This window comes from Phaethon lepturus, unplaced genomic scaffold, assembly GCF_000687285.1.
Source record: "Phaethon lepturus isolate BGI_N335 unplaced genomic scaffold, ASM68728v1 scaffold1039, whole genome shotgun sequence".
NCBI classification, from domain to species: domain Eukaryota; kingdom Metazoa; phylum Chordata; class Aves; order Phaethontiformes; family Phaethontidae; genus Phaethon; species Phaethon lepturus.
In genome coordinates this window covers 71,974-99,113 of record NW_010560998.1, presented here as the reverse complement: position 1 = coordinate 99,113, position 27,140 = coordinate 71,974, and the positions used below count along the sequence as shown (strand labels likewise).

At 35.9% G+C, this 27,140-nt stretch overlaps 1 protein-coding gene across 1 annotated transcript in view; it reads left to right on the top strand.

Annotated features, from left to right (window-relative positions):
• Positions 1-27,140, top strand: part of FTO (fat mass and obesity associated) — a gene marked incomplete at both ends in the record, with an annotated part of 71,180 nt that overhangs the window by 11,023 nt on the left and 33,017 nt on the right. Inside the window, 4 exons of the mRNA XM_010293818.1 lie at positions 7,124-7,267; positions 16,608-16,687; positions 18,614-18,757; positions 24,999-25,118. Coding sequence (XP_010292120.1) covers positions 7,124-7,267; positions 16,608-16,687; positions 18,614-18,757; positions 24,999-25,118 — 488 coding nt within the window. The remainder of the gene's footprint in view (positions 1-7,123; positions 7,268-16,607; positions 16,688-18,613; positions 18,758-24,998; positions 25,119-27,140) is intronic.

Sequence of the window (27,140 nt, the reverse complement as noted above, 5' to 3'; positions counted from 1 at the left end):
AAACATGAACTTGAAGGAATAATAATGTGTGTGAGGATTTATTGTAATATGCTTAAAACCTTATTACTTTAACATAAAACTTGCATGTGGAGGGGAAAATATGAGTCCCTTGAAGTTCAGAGCGCTATAAATTAACAAAAAAAGCAAGCTTCTGTGTTTATTCATAACTCATCACTTGATTTTGTTTCTTCAAGTTCAGCAAGTTAGATAGGTAAAAATTGTGCTGTTTTAAAACCGCTGCAAATTCTATGCAAGGTTTGATTAGGATAGAAAGAAATATTTGGTATATTTAGACCAAAAATTGATATATATATGTAATTAGTGGTTTTGCCACATACAAGATTTTTTCGTACTTAAACTTTTATGTTGTTTTTTTTTCCTGAAGAATTTAAAAATAGACATGAAAGCTTAAAAAAAGCTAAGAGCTTGCCATGGAATAAATGGATCATTCTATCATTTACATTTACAAAAAATATTTTAAAATTACTACTTCAAATTTTTATATTTTTGCAATGATTCCAGAGGTTTTGATCAAACTAAAATGTGATAATATATTGTGGGGGGAAAAATATCTCTTGGCAGGACGTGCCGATATTAAAACCTCAGTGTAGCTGGAGATAGCGTAAAAGACACTTTTTGGGAAGAATATGATTTATGCAGTCAGATCTAAATCTGAACAAGGTTGAAATCCGCTTGATAGCTCTTGAGCATGGCTCAGGTTCATTTCATGAACTTGAGAATGAATTTAAGGTCCTTAGCATGGCTCCTGAGCATGATGAGGAGATGTCCTGTAGTATATACCTTTATGTGAAAACAGTTCAATCACATCTGTCTGTGTTCAGGTTGTGGTTGTCTTTGTATATCCCTAAAGTGAAGCCGTATTTACAGTTGGCCTACTTACTCATAAATTGGAGGAAATGGAACCTGTTTATAGCTTATGAATATGGCAGTGTAATTAAAGTGACATTAAATACTTGTGTATGTTGAAGTTTTCTACCCAGGGCGTCCAAGAGACATAATTAGTCTACTTGATTCTAGAGAAATAAATAGATGGTCTTTTTGCTCTTGTGTTTTCCTGTTTATAGCTTTCAAATGCTGGTGGTTATAAACTGATCAGTGCTTATAATATTATTCCTTCCAATTCCATATCACTTCAATGTGTTGTTGGTTTCTGTAGTTCACAAAGACTGTCAATACTTACTATATCTCCTATCAGGCTCCCCATAACTGCGAAGCATGAAGAAGCTCTGCATCTTTTTGAAGATTGTTGTTAAATCTTTGTGAAAGTGTGTCTAGACTACTCTTCACATTTTCCATAAATATCTGCGCTTTTTATGCCAGTATCTTTTATTAATACTTACTCCATTTATTCATTTAGTATTGATTTAGCATAGAAATCTCATGGTAGTGTATAAAGACTATCACAGAATCATTATAGAATACGTAATAAAAAGCAGAGAGGTGGTCAGAATGTTTTTGATGGAACAATTTTTCCTCAGATAATGACTAGATGGGTTAGTAATTTTCTAGGAGAGAACACTAATTCTGGGGGAAATTCAAACATAAATAAGGCATGTTGATTTTTATTAAAACTAGCTTGATATTCTGCTAGGTCCTGCACATTTTTTTGTCCGATCTCTATTCCTCAGGTTCTCACTGGTCTCTGTGGTACTGCAAACCCCGAGGATCTGTGGGAGCCCCGTGGCATGGGGAAGCTAGGGCTTCCAGACCTGCATGGCTAGTACCAATCCATCCTGCCACAAATGCAGAATCCCCAGGTTTTCAGATTTTGAACAGCAGGAGCCCTTGGAGTCAGGCAATCTTACCACGTTATGGCAGCTGTTTGTCAGACTGTTTAGAGATGCACAACTCAGGTTATATGGTTTTATTTTTAGTTTAAATTGCATTTTTATATCATTATTTGTTTGGTACCTACTTACTATGATTAAATAGTATTAAAACAGATCATGCTGTAATTGAAACAACTTCATTTTTTTGTTTGCTTGTTCAGTATTTGATGCTATAATGAAAATTTAATGTTAGAAACTTTGATCGGTATTAATTGGAGTAGAAGTGGGTTTTTAATATGCCAGAAAAGAAATTTGAGAAACAACTTAAAGATGCGGGAACAAGCTGATATTCTAGGTGGTATCACTGTTTGGTTTCTTGTTTCCACTGTCAAACTGTTTCAAAGTAACTTCAAATGAGGTACATTTCCAGTAACAAAATAAGATAGATGTTTTGCTTGATGTTGATCTGAATAGTATTTACTTTTATTTACATTGAAATCAAATGCATTACATTACACGAGGTTAAAAGTACATTATCAGGGGATGAGAATAGTCCCTCACAAAAATTTGGGAAATTTTCTTTTAATGCGTATACTATGTGAAAACTCATGAGTGGTAGACATGATGCAGTTGCAGAACTGAATACATTATGAACTGTGTGTTCAATTATACTGTCACTAACGTTGTTCAGAATTAATTTACTTCTCAGAATTTATCATGGAACAGTAATTCCAAATTTTGACCAATTTAGAAATTTTAATAACACATTAGCTTACCCATATCCTATCACATGAGAGCATTAAAGTAAAAACTTCTTCAGGATTGTAATATAGTAAGCTAATAACCCATTTTAATTTCCTGCTCTATTTATAAAAGTGAATTGTAATCCAAATACTGGTGGAATAAGGGCATTTTCAAAAACTGGATTTTATCCCTGAAAATTTCCTAATGAACAGTTTTCCCTCAGGTCTTAGTAAGTTTTGTAGGAAGTTTTATTGCTTAGCAGAGCCCTAGTTGGTTCTAAAGATGTTCTTTGAAGTAGAGACTTGCTTCAGTTACCAAATTAAGGGAGATGGAAGATAATATAGTCACTGGAAGTGTCCATCTTTCTCTTACCTGAATTTCCCACAAACTCTGTTGGAGGTTAGATAAGTACTTTTCTCTAGATTTCTTACAGTATCTTGTTTGTCGTCTTCCTGTAGTGCTTACTTGCTCTGTACATCTCTTGAAGTACTGAACAACTGGCTCTGTTAACTGGCAAGGTTAGTTTTGAAAGGTTTAACAAACTTCCAGTTAGTTGCAGTAATGACTGATCTTGAAGGAGATCTTTTATGCTTATTTCTGTTGTAAAACGCTGTTTGTATTTTTTCACACTGTGATATTAGAAGCAATATCCTAGCACTAACCCTAATTACTGTAGAAATTAAATAGCCGCTATCATGAAAAAGAAAAATTGAGATTCACTACAGATATATGTTTCCTCACTAGGTTAAAAAAAAATCCTGAAACTACAACAGTTGTTCAGAATTGTAGTCAATCTAAATGTTTAGTGGACCAATAATCGTCTTTATGTACTGCTTAATGGATAAATGTCCTGGAGTAGACGTTTGTACACGATAAGAGTAATTATATTAAATGGTTTATATTGTCATGTAGTAGAAATGTAGTAGAAATATTGCTTGTTGAAAGAATAGAAATGGTATGTAGAAAAATATATATTACTTCTTAAGAAATGACTATGTGAGTGAAATGGTCACATCTGTAACTTGTAGATTCTGGCCAGCTAGAATTATATTCCAAGGGAATTACAAATTTTTCATGATCCAATTACTTTTGTAATAATAGATTTGAATCCCTGTTTTCTAAAAAGAAACCATGATTTGAATTAACTGTTGTGGGCTGTGGTTTGTTTTGTTTTTTGTTTGTTTTTGTTTTTTTTACCCATGCTCTCAATGATTTGATCAAATGAAGCCTCTCCTTCAAGAATGAAGGGATGACAGAATATTCTTTGTTCTTATTTTAGTGCTTTTGTTCTTGATATATTTGGACACAGTATTCCAAATACGAATTGTTAAGGACAATGTTGGCAAATCATTGTCCCATTTTTTGTTTTTGTGAATGTCAGTGGCAAGCAAACATTAAAATGTTAGTACAGTTTAATTAACCTTTTATGCTATGGCTTATCAGTAGTAAGGTAGACGAAATAACTCTGGGTAGATGGTCAGCTGCTGAAACACAAAGCATGGTTTTTTTTTCACTTCTTGCACGTAAACATATAAATTGCTATGTAAGACAGTAATAATGTATATATTTCATTAATTGCTGAACACATGCCCAAATGGGGCATTTCCATTCTGGAAAGATCAATTTGTAAAAGAAAAGAAGAAAAAAGTCTTTCTTCTTTATCTATATAACAATGGTCAGTTGGATTTAATGACAAGGTAGATGTTTACAGTCCTCCGTGGTTTTATGAATGTGTTGGCAGTGATACCTTGATCTAAGCAATCATGTTTGATTTAAGACTACGGTTAGGATATAGTTTGGCATTATAGTTTGACTTGAATAGAGAACATTCAGGTTTCAGAGTGTCAAAAAACTCTCAAACTCGTCTTGAAGGTTTTGGTGCCAAATAGCAAATAAACTTTCAAGGCTACTTTTACTTTCTGCTTGTGGAACAATAACCAAACTAGATCCAGGAAAACAAGTTTCATGTTGTTATGAACCTAACCATGACCCAAACCTGATAAGGTCAGGTCTTAGAACTGTAACATCTCTGAAATTTGTGCTATCTAGTTAGAAAGAAGCATAATGTTGTGGCCAGTTTTCTGCAGCTACATTCTCTCTTTCATGGTTCTACCCTAATTGGAGGTCTGATGAGGTATTGTTATGTTGTGGTAAGCTTGTAACCTGGTTGCACCATTTCATTTGGGATGCAAGCATAAAGGTTTCTTCAGGCCAAATTCTATAAATCTTTAATTAACAGAATTCAAACTTGCAGATTGTTTTATTGTATTTCCATTAAATACTGCTACATTTGACCATTTCTCTGTAGTATAATCCAAAATAAATACATGTTCTTAAGGTGCTGTGTATGTGGGTTTAGATGCATCCAAATGTTTTCACTTAAATGGGAACTGTAATTATATCAATGAATATACAGCATTCAATCATGCTTGAGGTGTGACACACAGAATTTAATAACAACTTCTTTTTACGTAAAAGTTTGTCAGCGCCACCTAAAGCTATACCACAAATGTTAAGGTGCCTGTTTTTTTATTTTTTTTTTGCTTGGTCTCACTTTCAGAATAGCTTGCATTTAAAAGCTAGTAGCAGCTTGCTTCCATTTGTTACCAAAATAACATAGTAGGAGCAATCAGTTTCAATTGCTGCTAATAATTATAAGGTGCAATAATTGAGAATATAGAGAAAAGGAGACTGTGAGCTACATTTGAACTCTGTACTTAAGCAATAAAAAATTTATCAAACTGCAAAAAATAAGTCATTTTAACGAGCACATTCCAAAGGTGCTGGATTTATGAGGAGACCCCAGGAAACTTTGATTGAAATTGCTGTCTCTGATTGTAGTTCTATATTTTATTGGTGCCATATTGTGAACAGTGCTGCTGCCAAAGTGAATGGGAAAGCAGTGTAACAGAGAGAGTTAACCCAGAAAGGTTACCTCTTTTTATAATATCCATGATGTATTGCATTAAAAATGCCTTGAAAGCCATCCTATTTGCAGTTTTCAAAAAACATTTTTCTTAAATTAGGTTACGATTTATCTGAACAGCGCAGAAAATATGAAAGCCCCTTGAAGACTTTAGTATTGATTTTTCTGAGTATTTGCTAGCTCATGTTTTCTCATTTGTGTGCTCCTTGATAGAAAGGCCTAGAGCTGCTCCTGAGCCAAGACTTCAGCTGGATGAGAACTGCAGCAGTGGAGGGAGGGAATATGGGGCCTGAATTTACTGTAGAAGTTTTAACTAAGAACTTTAGATTAGCTGTTTAAAAGGTTTTGGCTCTCTGCCTCCTGAATTTAGGCAATGTTTAATTGACATAGAAAATCAGGGCAATTTATTAATTATTAAAGGCTATGCCCAACTAAACAAATATTGCAGTAACCGTGCGAGATGAACGAGTTGAATATTTTGGAAGTGTGAGTTCAAGGTTACTTTTTATGTGTGCATATTATAAGAGTTATAAATCTTTATTTTAGTATTTTTATTTTAGAATTAAATGAAGACAAAAGTTTTAAAAATTATTACATGAAAGCACATTTGAAACGGATAGTGAAATGGACAGCACAGTTACTAACTTAAAAGCAATAAGGAGGCATGCTACATAGTTGATGATTTCTAAGTGTTCACTGCCATTCTGTGCCAACTGCTTATTAAAACTTCATCCTCCCTCTGTCAAAATGCTCTGTTACTTTAGCCATAAAACTGTTATACCATAGCTCTCAAATACCTTGTTATAAATGCTGACTGTATCTTTCAATTTATACTGCAGTGAAGTAAGCTTATGAAAACAGTTCTGAGGGATTAAGCTCTAAATACTATTTCTATGCAGTGGATTATTTTTTTCCCCAAGCTCAACACATTCATGTTGCTTAATGATAAGAAAAATGTTGTAACAAATGTATTAAAGCTTTGTTGGCTCTTGCACATGTTATCTAGCATGTTTGACTAACAATTTTGAGAAAATAATGACAGATATGATTCCAAGATTCAATCAGCTTTGGTCTAGATTGTGTTTTGTGCCCATCATTTCACCTTACTTTGCCTCAATTTATGATTTGGTGAAATTGCAAGTATTGTTTATAAAATACTTTGGCAGTTTATGACTTGAAATCCTTTCAGTAGTTACCTATTTTTATATCAGTGTTGCTGCTTTTTTGTTTTGTTTTGTTTTTCGTCTATGCTTACAGTTTTAGTAATGTAAAAAAAAAAGTTTAAAAAATTAAGAGAGAAGATTAACTAAAACTCCCATTACACGTACTTGATACTTCAGAAAAGCTTGAGTCCATTACGGACTTTGCCTTGATTTGTCTTTACTTTGTAGTTAACGTGCAGTTTTCATCTTGGTAAAGTTGATTGCAAAAAAAAATTCCTGATCTCATGTGGCTTTTTTTTTTTTTTTTTCTTCCCTTATTATGTACTTTTGAATTTGGAGGTGGTGATTATACCAAATGGAGATTATAGGAAGTTTAAGCCTACTAAGGTTGTACCAATGTGAGAAATAATTAAATCTGTATTGTTAGACCAGCTTTTGTATTTTATGTTTCTAGCCTTGTCTGTTGTCTTTGTGGTATTTTTCCTTCTCTCTCTTTACAGGTTCAGCCATGGAAGAAAGTAATGAACAAAAACTGACGGGAAGAGACCCAGCTGTTTGGCACGTAGGCTTGAAGGTAGCATGGGACATTAAGACACCTGGATTAGCAATACCACTTCACCAAGGAGACCTCTACTTGATGCTTGGTAATTTTCAAGGGCTAAGAAGGTGAACTTTCTGTTGAAAACAGAGAAAATGACACTTACTTTAAGATAAATTAATCATACCTTCCTTTCATTTAGGGCTTTCCTTACTTAGAGAGACATGAGAGCTGGCTAGAGATACAATAAATTCTCCCTGCTCTGCCCACTTCCAGTGTATTTTGGAGAACTTTTTTTTCCTAATGTTTCTTTTACTTCACATCTAAAAAAGGAAAATACTCTTTTTGAGTCTTTTTTTTTTTGTCTGTTGCGCAGTCAGAATTGCTAATCCAAGTCAGGCTTCAGGACATAAGCAGAATTCCCCCAAATCCTGTGAGAAGTTCAGCTGTATTTGTCCCATCCTTGTATTTGTAGATGCTGATTCCTTTTTCTGTTCTTAATGCAGTTACTGTGAGCATCTGCATCTGTTACGTTAAAATAAATAAATAAATAAAACCCTGTTCTTGAGTTTGCCATGTAGACTGGCTACCTATTACGTAAGCTGAGACTGTAGCAGTCTTAAAGCTTTCTAGTACCATGGTTCTTAAAGTGTCAATCATTATGCCAATCTGTGGATATTTTATTGGTCACCGATTTTAGACGTGACACTTATCTCCTTCTCCTGTGCTTTTCTATGTGTATATTCAAACGTACTCTTTTCTAGTAGTGGGATTATACTAAGATCATAATAAACAGAGCTGTCATACTCCAAGAGTGAGTCTCAATGTTTCAAGAGTAGAGGATTAAAAAAGGAAAATTAAATTTAATTGATTTACTTGAGCAGCTGAGCTCACGCATTAAGGTTTTTCCATTGAAAAAAACGAGGCAAGAATTGTGGCTGAGGTTTCTTGACACACAATCTGTTGCTTTCTCTTTTGGCTTGTGTTTCTCTTAGTTATCATTTTTGTTTAAACAAATTTAGTTATCAGTCACACAACTTAAAACATGAACAACACTTCTAACATCACCATGTTTGCCTGTTTAGTGCCTTGGCTTGACAGACATCATCTTCGAAGCATGAGAGCACTTGCAGTGTTCCCTGTTTATGTATTTGTGACTTGGAAGGTAGACACCATAGATCAACCCTAGAATTACTTGTCACACTGCCAACTTGTTGGGCTGAACGGTCTTTTCACTTGCAGCCTCTATCTTCCAACAAATATGAAAACAGCTTACCACTGTACATTTGTGGGCAAGCTTAAAAAACATATACCATTCCTTATTCTTAGTTACCCCATCAAATCCTGTGCACTGCTGTCAATGAAGTATATTGTAAAAAGGAACTGGTCTCTCTGTGATCTTAAGTATATTCAGACATGTACAGATCAACTATTAAGATGTGATATCCTTTGGCAGGGTGAGGTAGATATGCCTCCCTTTTCTGTATTTCTGACGATATAGAGTAGCAGCCTGGAGGGAAACAGACATTTCTTATATGAAAGTGAAGTTTGTGGCAGCTAAACATTCCTAGAAAGGGCATTATTAATCCATTTTTGTGCAATAGCAGTTTGGGCATCAAGTAAACTTCTTATCTAATCCTTCCTGACTGGAAAGTTTGTGCATGCACAACTTTGATAGGCAACAGATTCAAAAGGCAAGTAATAAAAGAAGGAGTCTAACTTCAGTATTTTTATTGCAAAATACTGTAGATTGTGTTGACTGAGTTATCAGATCATAAGGACATTTTTAAATTTCATGATGGAATTTATATACGGTAACTAAAGTAATATCAGGGATGCTATATGAAGGGTGGGTCAGAAAGTTAGTTTATTTAAGGCGTAACATCATGATCATGTTTAGATGGAAACAAAGGATATATTAAACATTCTTTTGAAGACGATGTGTAAATCACTTTCTTATTAATACTTTGTGAAGAGCAACAGATTTGAGCTCTGTAGGCCAGGTGTTAGATCATCTCTTCTGCATTTCCATAGCCTTTGGTGTTGGTTTTTTTCTCAATTACATTAAAAATATTATTTGATACAGTCTGAGAGAGTATTCTCAAACTGGCCCTCTTATTAGGTTTCTGTGCACAGCAGAACTGCCTTTATTGTTTTCACTTGAAGTGAACGACTAAGTGGATGTATACAGTTCTAGTGTATTTTTTTTACTGTTCAGATTTTTTTCAACTGACTTAAGAGGAGGCGTCTTGAGGATGCCATCTAAAAGATAAAATATGGAAACTTTGTCTAAAAAATAACTTGACAATAAAGAAGCCACTTTTAAATTAATTTATCTTGTGCCTTTATATATCATATGTTCCAGAACCTCATTTCAGTAAGCAGAGTCGTCTTGCTGGCCTTATTTTAAAAGCAGGAGCAGTAGTATTCAAGGCATCTAGAAAATATAATATTAAGAAAAGAGTACTGCAGCTAGTAGTACCTGTTGATGTACAGGGACTGATTGGTTGGACCATGTACTCTTTCTGAATACCATTGACACATCCAACTCTTAACAAAAAAACTTAGTAACTCTGTAGGTCTGTTCTTCCAATTGTTGAAATGGTGTAGTGCTTACTGCTATATATGAATGTTGTAAAATACTAAAATGTCAAATTCAGTATGTTGCTTATAACTAAAAAGTCAAGTCTTATTAATTTCTGTACCTGTAATATCCCAACTATTTCCTGATATTGTACACACAAATCTTAAATGTGGTAACTTGATATTTCTGATAGTAATGTGCAAGTAGAGTGACTTGTAAATCCTGATCAACAGGTATATCAAAGTAACAAAAGCTTGGGAGTGTTTTTTAGCATTTTGAGTAGACATTTAGTAGTGTTTATGTTCCTTTCCATTGGCTCTATAAAATGTTTTTTGTTATTCTGGATAGAATTTTAGTAAAAGGCAGTCTTAAAATATAGATTTACACCTGCATTCTCAGCAGTCCTCTTCAGATGTAATTTTAAGCCATAATTAAATGTATTTTGGTACTAAACATGAGGTGATCAAATCCATCCTTCAAGTAAGCTATTACAATAATATAAGTGTGTTTTGTTTAAACAAAACCAAACAAAATCCAAAATTACTTTCAGCAAGACAGATTAATTTTTTTACTTTTTTTACGGCTCGCTTTTCGTAACATGAAGAAAAAAGATCTGGTGAATAACTGCAAATCTGCTGCCTAAAAACTCAAATCTGAACTTTATATCACTCATGAAACGGAAACACTTTAGCTCAATTTAGAATAATATATTGGTCTGCAGAGGAAGTGCATACTGAACCCTGCTGTCTCAAGTACACAGTCAAGGGGTGTCTAATATGAAACGTGTTGGGTGCTTGCAATAAATCCAAAGCGCGTGGAGGTGAGCGAAGGGCCCCATCTGCTCTGTCCTAGAGCATGCTTAACTAGGGTTGTCATGGTCTTACTATTAAATTGGAATCTTTCCCCTAATCTTTGAGTTAGACACGACCAGATTTGCAAGCAGATTTACAATTTTCACTAATTTTCCTACCATGACTTCAAAACATACTTAACAAAAATACATTCTGGACTTTTTCAAAGGGAGGTTTACTTTTCTGCAGCTGTTTCCCATAGATCAAGCTCTTGCTTGAAGGTTGGGGTTTTAAAACAGCATGAAGATGAACTTGGAATCTTATACCCCTCCCCAACCCCTGCAAATTATAGTTCAGGAAGCATCAAAAAATTATTTTCATAACCAACCAGAAGTAGGGTACACACACTGCAGAGCTTGGCTTGTGGTAAAAGATAAGTATTTAATGGAAACACTTCCACATGTATATAGTGGCTCATTAAACTATTTCTAGATATTTAATCTGCTTCTATTTCCACAAACTAACTTGAACCCTCTTTGCTCTCTAGCATCTTGAACGTGTTGGAGTGTTTTAACCCTTTTTTTTTTTCTTGAGTCCATATTTAATCCAAATGCTATATTCCTTGATTATTAAGACTTTGAACCCCAGAAACTTATTTGTCGTTACCAAACTTTGATCATGAAATTTGGCAAATCCCAGACATCTTTCTTTTTTTTTTTTTTTTCCCTAGTTCAGCCTTTTAATTCATTCTGTGTTTTGTTTGTGCGCACTTTTCTTGTTTAAAAAACAAAAATATTTCTTAATTAGGGGACAGATCATCCCTCTAGCTTTCTGTTATGAAAGTAGTATTCTGCTGTCCCATAATTTCTTGGGGAAGGAGACATACCTTCCTGGTGCTTTTTCTTGACGTACTGACAGTAAAACTAGTTCAGTTAGGTTTTCTCCTGTTGAAGCAATCGTGTGCAGTTGGATACAATTAGAAATGGTGGAAAAGCATTTTAGTGCTTTTGAAAATTGCACTGTAATATCATGAAAAATAAAATTACTTGTTTATTGTAGTTAAGAAAACTAATAGCACAAGTCCATTTCACTTTTGTTTGTAGATACTTGTGATGTTTAGAATGTCAGACCTTTTGCTGGTGCTTTAAACCCCACTGTACCTATTGCCTGCTTCATGCAACAGGTGACAAAAAGACAACTCTCTAAAAAGTTCAGGAAGAACACTTGAAAGAAGATAGAAAAGGTGATATAAACCCCTATTGCTAATTCTGAGAGCGTTTTCCGTTGTGGTTTGTGTACTTTACCTAGAAGTACTATGTTTTGGGCCTTTAGTCCCTACTCCTTTCAGTAGGTATTGGCCAAGAATTAATTTCATTTCCTTCTACCTTGTATTTGTGATGTTTTAATAGTCTGCAGCGACATGAGTATACAGTCACTCTTTCTCTCCTAGTGCTTTGGCTCCTTACCTCACTGGTGCTCTGATAATTGGTTAAGTAGTAGAACTAGATAAGTATACATATGTTAGCTAAGTATGTATACGTACACATAGCCATTAGTCCATCCTTTCGCAGTCTAGACAAGCACAAGGCTTTCAATGTTTCTGCTGGTGGTGCCCACGTAATTCAGCTGTCTACAAGAAAGCATACAGGTGAGGTGTGGACAGAGCAAGGCCAGGGACCGAGAAGAACAGGATCAGAGAGATAAGAGAGGAACTGGCAATAGTCTCAAGCAGTGGAGAGGACTGTGCTGAGAGGGATGAATTTGAGAAAAGAACAGGATGGCAGAAGTCTGTACTGGGGAGGGACAGAAAAATCTATGACACGAACTTGCTCCCACAATTAAAAATAGAATATGCAGCATCCAAATCCCAAAATGTATCTGCTGTCTGTAAATAGCAGGAAAATCACTGAGAAGCTTGTCTGATAAGGGGATCCACATAGAGAATAATAGTCCGCATCTGATAGTAGAAGGGTGGTCAGGTGTTAAAACAATAGCATTAGTTTTAGGAGCAGTAAGCCTGCTTCTCTCAGAATTTCCAAGTAAGCTTTGGCAAGTCCCTTAACCTCTCCTTACCCTTCGGTCTTTCTGTGTCAGTTACCAACTTTGCAAAGGTCTTGCATGGGTAAGTGTATTAAAGCACCAAGTACCTTAGACGGTTTTGTGGTGTTTGGTTTTGGGTTTGGGGTTTTTTTTCCCTTTTTCCTGCAGGTATGAGGAATAGGGATCTGTGTTAAATAAAAAGTCCGTTTTATAACTGTGTTTTACACAATGTGTGTTATATGAAATTTCTGTAGCTGGAGATTCTGTGACAAATAACTATGCATTTGCAACTGATCAGATCATCTGCTAAACATTGTTGTGACTTCTTAGTACTTCATCTGTAAATCTGACCTCCAAATTATTTAAACAGACAAAGTTGATAACTTTGTTTTCCAAGTGGCTTTGGCCACTTGTACACAATCATACATTTGATAAATTTCTTTTAATAAATCTTGCCTCAGCTATAGTAACCCTATAATAGGATCTGGCCGTAAGGTGACAGATGATTCATTGGGAAGCGGCAGGCAGAAAGTAGCGGAAGTAAAAGAATAAAACAATCCTTTTAAAAGGAATACAGATTTTTGCCGTATACATGTATGCAGGAAATTGTCTCCTTGTTTCTTAGGTGATCTACCTCAGAAAGAAAAATTAAGTTATTTTTTCCAGTATTCAAATACCAAGTGTCTGTTACCAGCCAACTTGTGCTCCTTAGAGTGCAAAGAAGCCCTTTGCAATATTGTCAGTAGTTTGGGGAAACAGATTTAGTCTTTGTACTGCCTTGACGTGCAAGTGATTATCCACACTTGCATAGTGACTGGTGGCGCACTGGTATCCTGTTAATACAGGTAAATATGAATACCTGTAATGCAGGGGATTAGGCTTTGATTGAGAAAATTCTCTTGGTCAGGATAGCACTCTAGCATGCATTGGATGTCTTAAGTTTTTCTTGATTGTTTTCTAGAATTACTATTTTAAGTTTGGATAATTTGTAGTGTTTTAAAACTTGTAAACGAGTGAAAAGCCTGATCAGACTTCAGAAAAATAGTGCACTTGCACTTCAGTCTGTGCAAGTGACAGCATTTTTCATGGACCTGGGAAAGCTTTGAGAGAGCAAGAGTCATGTAAGCAGAAAATTGTCGTCCGATTCTCAAAACTTGTCTCTTACCTAGCAGTTAGTTAATTGGCATATGCGGCTCGTAAGTATCCATATGGAAGGACAAACTTTAAGAGGGAGAAGGGATTGTGCGATAGTTCTTGAAACTGTGTACTAAATACATTTCAAAGTTGGTGCTAAGGGTGACTCAAAATAAAAAGTCACTTCTTGTGCATTATACAGTTCACGTAAGTTTTGTGGGGTTTTGTTTTTGTAATACAGATTGAAATGAGATGTCCCTGCCATAGTTCTTCTGAATTTGTGGTGAGATGAGGGCCCACTCTTTTGTGTCAGAAAAGACACCATGTTGGCTCTTACCACAAATTCAGGAGAACTGTCGGACAAATAACTTGCATGCAGTTTTCCAAAGCAGGACTGGTACATATATTCCTGCTTCTATGTGCATGTATTTTATGTGATGCGTAATACTGGAGAGGCTGTCTTTTGGTTTTCCAAACCTTATTGATCAGTGTTTAGTCATGTAAAACTGATGTTAACTCCATATGTGTTGTATTTTACCTAAAACCACGAGAGTGCTGTGGTAGTTTTGAAATGGCTGTCCAAGGAAGGTAACAGTTTTAGTTTGTCTCTAAAACCTATATGGTAATCTGGGTGTAGTGTTCTGTATCTGAATAAAAACTTTTGCTGCCAAATGTACAATGGCCAATTTAACAAGAGTGCTTTTTCTTTTCAATTAATACATTTTTAGAAGAAAAAGAAAAGCATATCTTTACTGTAATCTTTTAAGACCTAGAATGTATTTTTCAAATATCCTTTGAGACATGCAATCCATGAAGCTTCAACTATTTTTGTACAATTACAGTTTTAGATGAATTATAAACTCTTAAATGAAATTACAGGCTTCTTTCTAAGAGTCGTAAAGGATTAGAGACACTTGGAAGCAATTTCAAGGGGGAGGTCTACGATGAAAGATTTGCCAGGAGTTTGAATGAAGGTGCAAATCAAAATGTAATGCTTTTAATGCTGTATTTGCTACATAAAACACACTGCAATGAATGGGCACTGAATGGGGTGGTAGAGGTTTTTAGGTTTGTTTTCTGTTGCAATACTTCTTGAAGGTGATTGTGATATTTAAATATTGCCGTGTCCAGAGGTAATACTGTTCTGTGGACCTTGCAAGACTTGGCTCTATGCAATTTAACCCTTGTATATTTATGTAGAAAATTGCTTTTTTCTATGTTCTTTTTGTTTGTTTTGGAGCGTTTTTTCAAGCTTTTCAAATTCATCTCCAATTGCAAGCCTCATGCAAATAGAAAATAAGCCTCCCATTTAAACTTTCTCATTGGGAATTCAGTCCTGTTTCTTAATACTTGTCTGCCTATTCCTTACATAAATTCTTTTTATTTATTTTTATAATAAAAATTTATTTTTATTTTTATTTAAAAACTTAAATTTATTTTTATTTTTTTCAAGTTTGTGACTATCTGCTGTCTGGGATATGAACTTTGTTAAAAGATGCTTATAAAATTCATAAAAAGAAGACATTGTTCTTAGAGCTAGGATAAATTCAGTCATCTTTCTGAATTCTTACTTGTTAGACTTTTCTCAGTTTTGACGTTTCAGACTTGTTGCATGGTGAAGTGAAAGTTTCAGTGCATATCTTTTTTCAGTAATAAGGAGAATACCATTAAACCTCACACACTGTGTTCTGTTCAGTCTGATAATCTGTCATTATGGTCAGAAGAGCATTTTCAAAAATTAGTAGGAATTTGGGATATCAGGTTTCATGTATGCAAATATTGATCTCTTCAAGAGAACTTATGTGATGGAAGAAAGAAGCTTGATGATTTCTCATCATGCTGTATTAAGATGACTGAAGCTGAGTTCCTTGGAAGAATAGATGTTGTTGAAAATACAGACTCCAAGGTAACTAGCATCTTGTAGGTCTCAGTTCCCGTCCCCTTTGAATTTTGTCTATGAGGGTTTTTTGTTTGTTGGCACTTCAGGTCATCTAGTTTTCTGTGTTTTTTAGTCTCTTTCTACTAACTTCCAAGACTGTAACCCAGGAATGATTTTACAGAAATTTTTGATTGAGAGGGCAGCATATTTTTAACCCCAAAACTGTTTGAATTGAAAGCACTTCATGAATGGTTTTCAACATAACACGTGGGTGTTGTTACTAGATTTAGTCTGAACTTTTCCAGAGGAAAGTGCTAATTTGTCAGAATTCAAGCGTTCTTCATTTATGATGATTTTGATGAAGCTCTGATGGCAACCAAGTAGATTCCATCGACAGAGGTTTGTGGAGTGGTTGGTTTGCCAGTTTGTGAACTGAAGTCCATGACAGCCCTGTGGCAGGCTACAAGACAGTCACAAATGAAATGCTTTGGAGACAGGTCTTTGAGCAGATTGTGCTTTCTGGCTTCCTGGTTTCTTGGCTCTGAGCTGAAGGGAGAATTTCAGATAAGTTTCAGATAAAAAGATGAAATAATATGTCTTTTTCTTTCTCTTTGTTTCTTTTTTCAAGAAATACCAGTATTGTTTAGTGATTTTTTTTTTTTGAGAAAAGAGATTGTAATTTCTGAGTAGTCTGTTCTTTATAGTGATCCTCAACTTTGAAATGGTTAATTTGTTTACTTGAACTTTTTCTCTAAGAGGTGGGGAAAATGACACTTACAAACTGTATAAACTGAGAGAAAACTAATATGAATAGAGATCTCTGTAAGACTAGGACAGTGAATAGGTATCATGCTCTGCTAAACATTAGAGCTCTACGGAGATAGTACTATCTGAATGAATTCTCTTTTTTTTTTTCCTTTAATTGCTGAACTTAATGTCTTTAATTTATATTCAGCTAGAATAAGTTTTATTAAATATAATTTTTCCCTGTACTTGAGGTTTTCTAATCTGTCCCTAGATGATCTCAATATGACACATCAGCACTGTGTTCTGGCTGGTTTTTCACCTCGATTCAGCTCAACTCACAGAGTGGCAGATGTAAGTATCAAAGTGGATTGCTGTGTGGTCATTCGTAAAACTAATATTCTGGTACCGTATATGTAGCATCATGTTGTCTTATCCAGAACTGTGGTTCACAGTTGTGCGCATGACTCAGACTGCTTTCTTGAACAGCTGATGTTTGTCTCTTTTTGGATCAAGATACATTTGTTTCTGTATTGGTAGTTTGCCTAAGCTCACAGTTAAGCCTATAAGATATGAATTAAGAATGTGCCACACCACACGTCATGGATTACTGAAGAAATGTAGAAACAACTGTATTTTTACGTTTACAAAATTAAAACATTTCAGTTTTAAAACTTTTTTGCTGTGTTGATATCCCTAGTTGATAGTTTCCTAGTTTCAGTCCTAGCTGAAAGGCAGGCAGTATTCGTGATGAGATGTAAATACTCAAAACACGTCAGTGGTGTCCACTGGCAAAAATGGCCTTTAGGAGGTCAGGACAACTAAGAGCAGGTGTGAGTATTCTTTAAATTGGATTCTTCTGTGCATCTGAGGATTGAAGAAGCAGAGAAGTGATGCAGACTCCCTTCTCTGAGTTGTTCTGAGGTAACAAGGCTTCAGCCTGATATTCTCAAGTGCAAAGACACCTTTTTTTCACTAGGTCTCTCCCTATTCCTTTCCGTGGTGTTATCAATCATTTTGTTTACATAGTATTCTAATGGAAAAGCACACAGAAAAACAAAGTAGAATGTATTGTTAAAAGATATTTTAAAATACTGCAATTACCACTTTCTTCTTTCATAAAGGCAAAATATGCCACTATTGTATCCATATGCTTCTTTTTTTTTTCTCCATTCTTGCTCCTAATTTCTGCAGGAATGGAAATGAAGCAATAGCACCAAACATGGACATATCAGGCATATAAGCTGTAATATTAAAAAAGTGCCTTTATTTGCCTAACAAATGTATGCTCTGCTTGCTTGAACTGGGTTTTGACATAAAGTTGAAGTACACTGTACATTTTAAAACAAATAGTTCTGTATTTTTCCTTTCTCATTTTAAGAATGCTCTGACCAGTAGCTATCTGATACTTTTGCAGGAAAACGCATGCTTGTTTTCACAGTATGAAAAGCTTCTCTATTTATGCTTTGTTTTTTTTAAACTGTTGTGACTTCAAGTTTTATAGTATGTAAATTTTGTTTACAAAGAATATGAGACCGAAGGTCCTTATTCAAGATTATTCCAGGAAATTTAACTAAAGGTACAGATATTTAATTGAAAATAATTAAAAGATGTAGATCTTCTTTCTTTTTGTTTCAAAAACCTTTTTATATGTTTCCTTCTAATTTTGAAGAAAATGTAATGAAAAAAAAAACCCAACGGAATTGCAAATTTTTATTATTCATATTATCTATACCTTGTAAGTAAACAACTCGCTGACTGAACTCCATTTTAGTGTTTCTGGGAGCCCACAGAACTAGGCAAATATAACTGATTCTGAAATACTGTCAGAAACTGGCCAGGAAGCAATGGAAAGCATGGCCAAGTTTTTGTATGCCCGTCCTGGTTTCAGCCAGGACAGAGCTGGTTTTCTTCACAGAAGCTAGTGTGAGGATAGCGAGTGGCTGCGTGGTTCTTAGTTGCCAGCTGGGGCTAAACCATGACAATGTCATATTTGTAAAGTAAATTTAAAAAGGATTATTTTCTTTCTCCTTTTAATCTATGCTGTCCTGGTCGGCTAGATGTTTGATAGATTACACTTTTGCACAATTTGTATCAATAACCATGTAGACAATCCAGGGGCCATTACACTTTTGTTTAAAAGATCATGGCATAAAGTTATAGAAATACATCCCTTCTACTCCTTCACTTTGATTATTTCAGAAGCAAATTGTTCAGTATATTTGAGAAATACTGTTCTGAAGCGGCTATTTATACATTTTTTTTCTTGTATCTATATAGTGTTCAAGAGGAACATTGGAATACATATTTGGACAATGTGAACTGGCACTCCAGAATTTACAGACTGATTCTGATTCAATGGCTTTATCTTTGAAATCACTGGAAACTGCAGTTATAAAGCAAGTAGAAGAAATACATAATGAGGTGAGATGATCTTCATGGAAAAGGCTTCAACCAGGTTCTCAGAGTTGCAGTCTGCTCATGGAATTAATGGCAATTAAGTGTGTTCAGCTGCTCACAAGGCATTGCTCTGTATAAGTTTGAAGTGTGTTTTCTGTGGCTTTTTAACTTGGGTACAGTAATTGGGGTTAACTTGGACTGATACTTTCATTCCCATGACGTTTTCATTTTCCTTCTTAAGATCCCTCTGCTGGTGGAGTAAAAGAGCTTTTTCAGTAATATTACACCAAATCTGATAGTGTGGTGGACGAACCAAACTACTCTAGCACTTTTCTAACACGAAGTTACACAAAATGTAGTCAAAGCTATATATTGGGAGCTTAAAATGACAGATTGTTTAGCTGCTCTGCAAAAGCTGTCCTTCTACCTGAAACAAAACTTTAAGCTGTTCCTAACTGTAAAGCACTGATGAACATCTCTCTCAAAATGGCTATAGCAACCAATTACTACAAACTTCTGGACCACTTTTTGCTTAAATATACAGCACTCCTGTATTCAGACATTTTGAAAGAGTGGTTCGGTATTTCTACTAGGTATGATCACTGTTAGGAGCTATGTAGTACATAGGTAATTTTCACTCCAGTTAGAATTTGCTGAGAAATACAATATTTTGTGTTGTTACTAAAACTTCATAGAACGCGTTTTTATCTGTATTGTGTTTACTGTTGGTAAGACTGAGAATAGTGATGGCAAAAGATTTGCACTCTTGACTTTTAGCAGAACAGCTCCTAGAGCAATTTAAAGAAGTCTGATGCATGCAGGTTTTTACAAAACATTAATCAGGCTCAGTCCATAAAACTATACGCATATGTGGTTTGCACAGCTAGGGCCACATGCACAGCTGGTGTAAATTTGCACGGGTCCTTTAACATCAAAGACATGTGCTGTTTACATCAGGTGAGAGACTAGCCCCTGGTGTTCGCAGTCACCTGAATAATTTTGCTGTGTGACATACAGGGATGTTTCCTGTTACGCATGTGGGATATACCGTAACAGAAATCGTTTAACTTGTACATATTGCGCACTTAGACTCAGTAGACACGTTGGATCTATATTTCATTTGAAAAGAGAATACCCACTCACCTCTTTTCTTTTTTTAATTCTTATTTCCCAAAATCACCTCTTTACTTGAAGGATAAATTTCATATGTTAAAGTGCTATCTAAATTGCGTTTATTTACTGCACTAGTAAACAAAATTACTAGTGGCTTATCACTGTGGTAAATGCATGTTTCTTCTTCAAACATCACTGAAGTGAAAACATATGGATCTGTGAGGCTAATTCAACTTTTTTCCCCATGTAAAAGCTTCCCACCTTCTTATCACTGTGTAAGTCTTTGTATTTTCAGGCACTCATACAGGTTTTAGGTTCAAATTTTCCCAAGCAAGTGAAGAACAAGAATGTGTTTTGTTTTTTTGAAGAATCAAACTATTTACTGATGAAAATGAGTCTTCCATTTGATTGATATGGTCGGGATTTGGTCACTGGTTTTTGGATTTTGCTTTTTTTCCCTAGTTTGTTAGTATTTTAAAATACAAAAGATAAAATTGCACAAACACTGAAACAGAATTGATGAAGAACTGCCATCCAGTTCTGCCTGTGTATTTCTGTTCTGATATACAGCATTCTGTGCTAGGTCTAAACGTCCTGGTGATTATTTTTTTTTTTTTCCTATTCTTTTGGACCAGAGATCATGAGCTTGAAATTAGGTACTAGCCCTGTCTCTAGAGGAGGTGGTACGGTTGTGTTTTACTTTCAAGTATCGTCATAACTGAAGTTATTCACAGAGTTTAAGTCAGATAATTAGATGCAGCCATTGTTTTAGTTCTTTATCCTCCTAAAATTCTACGGATTTGGGGTGTGTGTGTGTGTGTGTGTGTGTGGTTTTTTTACCCCTCTTGCTGGCATCTCTGAAGACTACTCTGAAGACATCAGAGATCATTAACCACAACAGAACCATCATGGTACCATCAGGCTGTGTGTGACTAAGCTAAACTATAGTAGTTTAGTGCAGATTCAGTCTGTGCTGAAATTAACTGCTGTGCCAAATGAGGTCTGGATGCATTATCTGTGTCTGCTAGAGGGGAAAAAGCCTAAAAGCAAGTCTGAAAGAATGAGGTATGAGTTTGTGCCTTCACTTTTGTATTCCTGGGCAGGAAAATTGACTTGCTGTGCTGATAAAGTGGGTTTGAACTGAAGACCTGAAGCTTAGGTGGAATCTGGTTTTTCCATTTTTGTGGTGGGCAGAGAAACCTCTACAAGAGGTATGGGTGAATATCTGGGGGATGTCTTTACTGATGTTGCATTTCCCAGAGTTCATTTGTCAGAGCCCTGTCTTGGATGTCTTGGCAGAGGTATTCCTGTGGAAAACAGTAAGATGCTAACCTGAGGAGGTTTTTAGCATCTCTAGCGGGCAGCCAGGTAGAAGTTTAATATTTCTTTAGACTTAGCTTTTTTGTCGCGGTCTCCCTCACTAAAACAGCCTTCAAAGGAATGTCTGCATAATTGCAAGGTATGTGCTGTTTGTTAGATATGAGAGTCGCTTCGCTCCCAGTATGTACTTTGCAGTTGTAAGTAAAGATAACCTTAATTAAGGGTTTTCACGTGCTGCTTGTCCTTGTCTAAGTAGCTTATGGGCTTGAAGTCTGAACAAATAATTCAGTGGCAGGATATCCAGTGAACGGAGTATAGCAGGGTGAACAGAAGTGATTACCTGGACAGCTGTGAAGTATGAGAGCCTAACAGTGCACGCATAGAGTTAGAGATTGAATGAAGTTACCCCTTTAAGCAATCAGACTGCTGTTTGGCCAGTAATAATTTATCCTAAAATAAATGGTCTTGCAGAGTTCACTGAATGTGAACCTCTTGCCTCTACTGAATCACACTTGAATTTCCAAAATACATACAGGTACTGGGTGTGTCCCAAACAGAGCTACAGGGGACCTGGGGAAACCCATTATCAAGGAAACACTTGTTAAAGTAATAAAACACTGCAGGACAGATGATGTAAATGCTCATACATATAAAAAATCTGCAGAAAAGGTCATTGTCAGCCTATTCTTAACATTTCAATGAAAATTTGTTTTCATTGCTCCGAGTAATGTAAAATCCCATAGTAGTTCATGTTGTGTGAGGTAGTTTCAAGGCTTCTCTATTTCCCAACAATAAACTAATAATCAGATGTTCTCTATGAAGTAAAACACTGGAAGAAGTTTTTTAGTATCTGTGAGTTGTGTTGAAAATGTAGCAGGTGTCAAAGTAAGCACTCAAGCTTGAAAAGGGAGGGTTTTTGCTCAGATGTGATTATCAAATCCTGACTACCATGACTAAAATTACAACTGAATTGGTTGCTTTGTTGCTTGTGAGGTACAGTCACTTCTGACTACAGCAAATCTATATTTATGGCAGCAGTGGATAAATTTGATATAGTGAACACACAGGGATGTAGAAAAGCCTGGGCTAGCTAAGTTGAAGGCATGTGGTGCTAGACACTGAGGTTGCTGCTGGGAAGGGGTAGTGGTGTACGCAACCAAAGGAAGGTTAATATGTTTTAGCACATCGCAGTCGGCTGACAGCATGGTTGGTGGCTGGCTAGTACAGAAGAGAGAAAATATAGATCACCTACATGTGTGGCATTTAATAACCAATACTTTTAAATAATTGACTGAGCAGCACTGCCTCACAAAATGTCAAATGCCACCGTTGGCCTTTTACTACCCAGTATTGACTATAACCTAAAATTGACCTTTAATCATTGTTTAAAAGACAACTTGAAAATACGCTAAGGTTATACATAATGAGGCCTGATTCTGAGCTTACTTGCACAGATGTAAGTCTTAAGTGAAAATTAATTAGGAGATTAAAATTGTTCCTAAAATACTCAGCATATATATTTTTATATGTTAATATGCTTAGGCTTTGTCCTGTTCGGTCATGAAAAATGCTTCCTAATGATAATGAAAGTTAGCCCTGATATGTGGGAGTCTCCAAATAAAAACTCCGACAAAATCCTTGGCAAGAGCTGTTAACTTGAGAGTTTTGCCACAGAAGATGAATGTTCGGTAACTTCAGTGTTCCACTAAGGCTAGAATTGAGCTTTCTGTCTCTCTCCGGTATTTACTGTTGTGTGTGTGTGTTTGTTTTTCCTGGTACAGCTCCTCTTGTTTGTGGAAGGAGGCAAGCCAGTAGGGGTGCCTTGCTGCTACAGGAAAAGATATTACTGAATTGAGTTCAATGAAAGCCAGAGGACACAGAGCTTTTAAGAGAGCTTGGAAAGCAGATAGCATATGTTCTTGTTAAAACATGTACTTAGTAATGGATGTGGTGAAAAAATTGTTCATGTGTTAATTAAAAATACCAAATAAACTTAGCATAACTGAAATCTCTGGAGATTTTCAGCAAAACTAAGTGTTTATGTGTGCATGTATCTTAAAACAAGGATACAGGGACAGAGAAATCATGTCACCATTGCCTTATCAAGATGATTCCCCCCCCGCTCCAGGAACCAACAGTTACCTGTTCAGGGGTGATAGTTCAGAGCGGTCACTTGTCAAGCAGCTTGATGGCTAAATTGGTGGGTGAAATGGTTTTTCTCTCCAACCTCCATTTTATTAACTCAGTTTAGAGCTAAACTGAGACCTTGTGAGATGAATGTGGACTTGAGTTTGGGCGTCCTAGTAAGTGGCAGTCCACATCATTAAACAGCCACATGTTGCAGTTCCAGCTAATCCTGCAGAAAATTAATTAGCCTGTTGCTAAACTTCACTTCTTACACTCAAAAAGCAGCTCTCATGTGAAGTTGTATATTCTGTAGAGGATCAAGATACATTTAAAATTTGCCCAAGATGCCAGGCTTGAATTTGACTGAAATTGCATAGATTAAGGTAACAAATCAGTATGAGTAGTCAAAAATCAGATTGAGTGAACTAGATTCTTGTCCTGATGAGCTGTATTGTAACATTGGTTTTAATTATTTTTTCTTTTATTTTATTGGTTACTAGCATCATGTGATTCATTTCCTGAAACATGTTTGCCAGACATCATGTGCTATAGCCCTTTCAGTGGCAGAGGCCAGAAAAACCAAAAAGAAGTGGGGGAAGAAAAGAAGTATTAAGTTCTTAAAACTAGTTGAACTGTTGATGTGCTCATCCTTCCCAAAACTGTGTATACTGATTCTTAAGAAACCATAACTTGACCCTTCATAACTCGTTAATACTGTAGAGGCAGCAAACTTTCCTTCAGCTTTTTGTTAGGAAAGATGTCATCAAACTTCTGTGCTAAAAAGTCCCTAGGCTTACAGTCAGTTTTTTTGGAAATATTTTAAGATCTGTGTCTGCCAACTAATCATGTTGTTATATTTTACCAACACAGTTGCTTTAATATTCTTTCAATACATTTCAGATTTAAGTATCTTTTGTTGTAATCCTTAACATATATTGACCAAACATTTAGTTAATGTTAACTGAAACATTGGTTTTCAGGTTTCTGTAGCCATTCTGTTCACCCTTGCAGGAAAGAAAGCGTGAGGTGACAGCTTTGGGCAGTTTCCTTTATTCTTTCGCTTTGGCAAGTTATCTGTCTTTGCATCATCAGAGCCAAGCAGGGATAACCAAAAACTTCTTTGTGGTACAAATAATGATGAAAGCAGCTTTGAACTTGGTGTGAAATGTAACTGTTGCAACAAAGAAAATACAGAATCTAAAGACTAGAACTACGGATTACTATTAAAGGAAAAAACATTCAGTAGAAATTAGGATAAATGGAATTCTTTTCCTTAAAGAACATCTGTTGAGTTACATATTTATATGATATTTTAGTAAGCTAATATTTCTCTCGTCTAAAGTTGATGGTCCATGCGCATACGAAATTTTTTACAAATGTTACTATTTTTTCGGTCCTGGTTCGTGTGCCTTGCTCTGCGTTAGAGGCCTCTGATGCAACGGCAGGCCCAACAGAGAGAGCGTGAGCGCTGGGGGACACGCCTCCTCCCCACAGCCAGGTCATCCAAAAGCTGTTGGCAGCCCAGCTGGTAACCGGCTTCTTGGGTCAAGTGTGAGATACTGTATTTTGTTATAATGCTACACTCTCCTTCCATAGCAATTGACTTTAGCTGCATTCTAGCAATTTCATTACTGCAAGTTTTTTCCATCTTTTTTCCAAATAATGAACATAGATGTTTATGCTACCATATGTTTTTATCTTGCAGGTTGAATTTGAGTGGCTTAGGCAGTTTTGGTTTCAAGGCAAGAGGTATTTGAAGTGCACTGATTGGTGGCTTAAGCCTATGGCTAAATTGGAAGAATTTTGGAGAAAAATGGAGATTATGGTAAGTACTAGTTTTATAGTTTAAAGCCTCTAGAGCTTAATTCTGAGAGCACTCACAATTATGTTTTTAATTGTACTGTAGTAACAGGATTTAAACTTTATTCAGAACATATGACAAGTAGAATCAATGTCAGCTTTCCACTGCCGCCTCTTATTTTTTCTCCCCCAGTAGCCAGAAGAAATGTGCGCAAAGTAAGATCCAAAAAACCGAGAGGAGCTTTTAGTTATTTCGTGACTTTGCTTGTTTTTCAAGTTTGACAGCCTCATAAGATGATTGTCATAGATTTACACTGCCCCAATTGGTATGTGAAACTGTGCTTTGTCAACTTTTTCATACAACGCCAAGGTAGCCAGCTCTGCCAATGACGACAATGGCGAATGCATCTGAGGAGAGTTGAGAGCAAAATTTGATGATCTGGAGGTACAACTATCCATCTGTAGTCCACCTGCACACTTACACCATAGCTAGAACCAACAAGAGATTAGTTTCTTGAATAATTGTAGTGACACTGCTTCCTGCATACTTGAAAGTACATCCCTGCTTTCCATGCAAACGAACTCAGTGACAAGCACTGTTAAGCCTGCTCTCTGTTGCAGTCCGTATAGAGACTTAGCTGGGAGACTTTGCTAGTGCAAGTGTTTGATACAATTGCCAGCGTGCCTGCTTCTAGATTTGTACACAGAAGGTACTGTATTGACAAACGTGTCTTGCTCATGTCCATACATCTGCCTTAGAAGCTTCTCAGTCATTTCTGCTGGTCACAGCATAAGCCTCAGTTTGCCCGTAGTTGACTTGGAAGTTTGTAATGTAGCTGAGGATGTTCAGAACAATTTGTAGTAGAGGTGTTTTTGAATCTCTGGAGGTGTGGTGCAACAAGAACATGCTCTTGAGTGTTGAGGCAAATTTTGTGACTCCCTGACCTGCTCAAATGTATTGCAAGCTTTTCCAGGAACAATTGATTTCAGACTTGGAAAATAAGTGTGGAAAAGTGGAACTTTCATTTGTGAAATCAGTTGCCACAAGGAATCGGTGAACATTAAACTTTCCTACAAAAGGAGATAAATTATTTATAACTTGTTTATGTGGTTTTTTCTTCATTTTTGTGTTCTTATGTGCTCGCATTCTTGAATGACCGTTATAATTTTAAAAAAATCTTTTGGTTTGTTTTTCTTTCAAATGACAACTTACTCTCTTGTAACACAGGCTTAGATGAGGTAGAGACAGGAATGTTTGATTGTTATTTTATATCCATTGTGTGTTGAGAACATGGAAAAACAGCAAACTCGGGAATTCTCAAGGGTTAGGTTTTCTGCAATTGGTGTGACATTACCATGTGTCTCCAATTAGAAACATGGTGGCGTCAGTGTATCTCCTTTCAACAGGCCTCAGGATGATATTTATCAGCAAACTGAAGGTTGGGCCAAGACAGAAGCTGCTTCTAATTTAAATTTTAAAAATTGCTTTAATGTTTTATGACTTATAACATATTAATCACAATTAATTGCAGCTATTGAAGGAGACAGAAGAGAATGTTAATTGAGAATGTCTGTTTTGTTGAGCCTCTAAGTAAATTTGATGCTTAATGTATTTGGGACTTGGAGGTAGGGTGAGGGTTTTTTGGGTTTAACCTACTTTTTGTCCTTTAGTGTTTCACAAGATGACAGTAGGGGGCAATGTTGAGCCGCAGTTTTAATGCAACAACAGGCACTACCTGAATAAAAATACATAGAAATGTAGCATTAGCATCAAGAATTATCCCTGTTGCTTCAAGTTAGCTGTAATCTCTAAGATTCCATAACACAGGAAATCAATTGTGGGTTAACAAATTCAACAGCAATTTAACATAAAAAGTGCAGTGTTTCGGTGTATGCTTAGCTTCCACAGCATTAAGTTAAATCAAGAAGGTATTTCTGAAGGTACTCAGTGGTCTACAGTTGATGGTTTTTCTCCAAATTTATAATTTCAGATGGATGATTTTTTAAAAAAGAAAAATTGTGGCAAAACGCTAAAAGTGAAAATGTC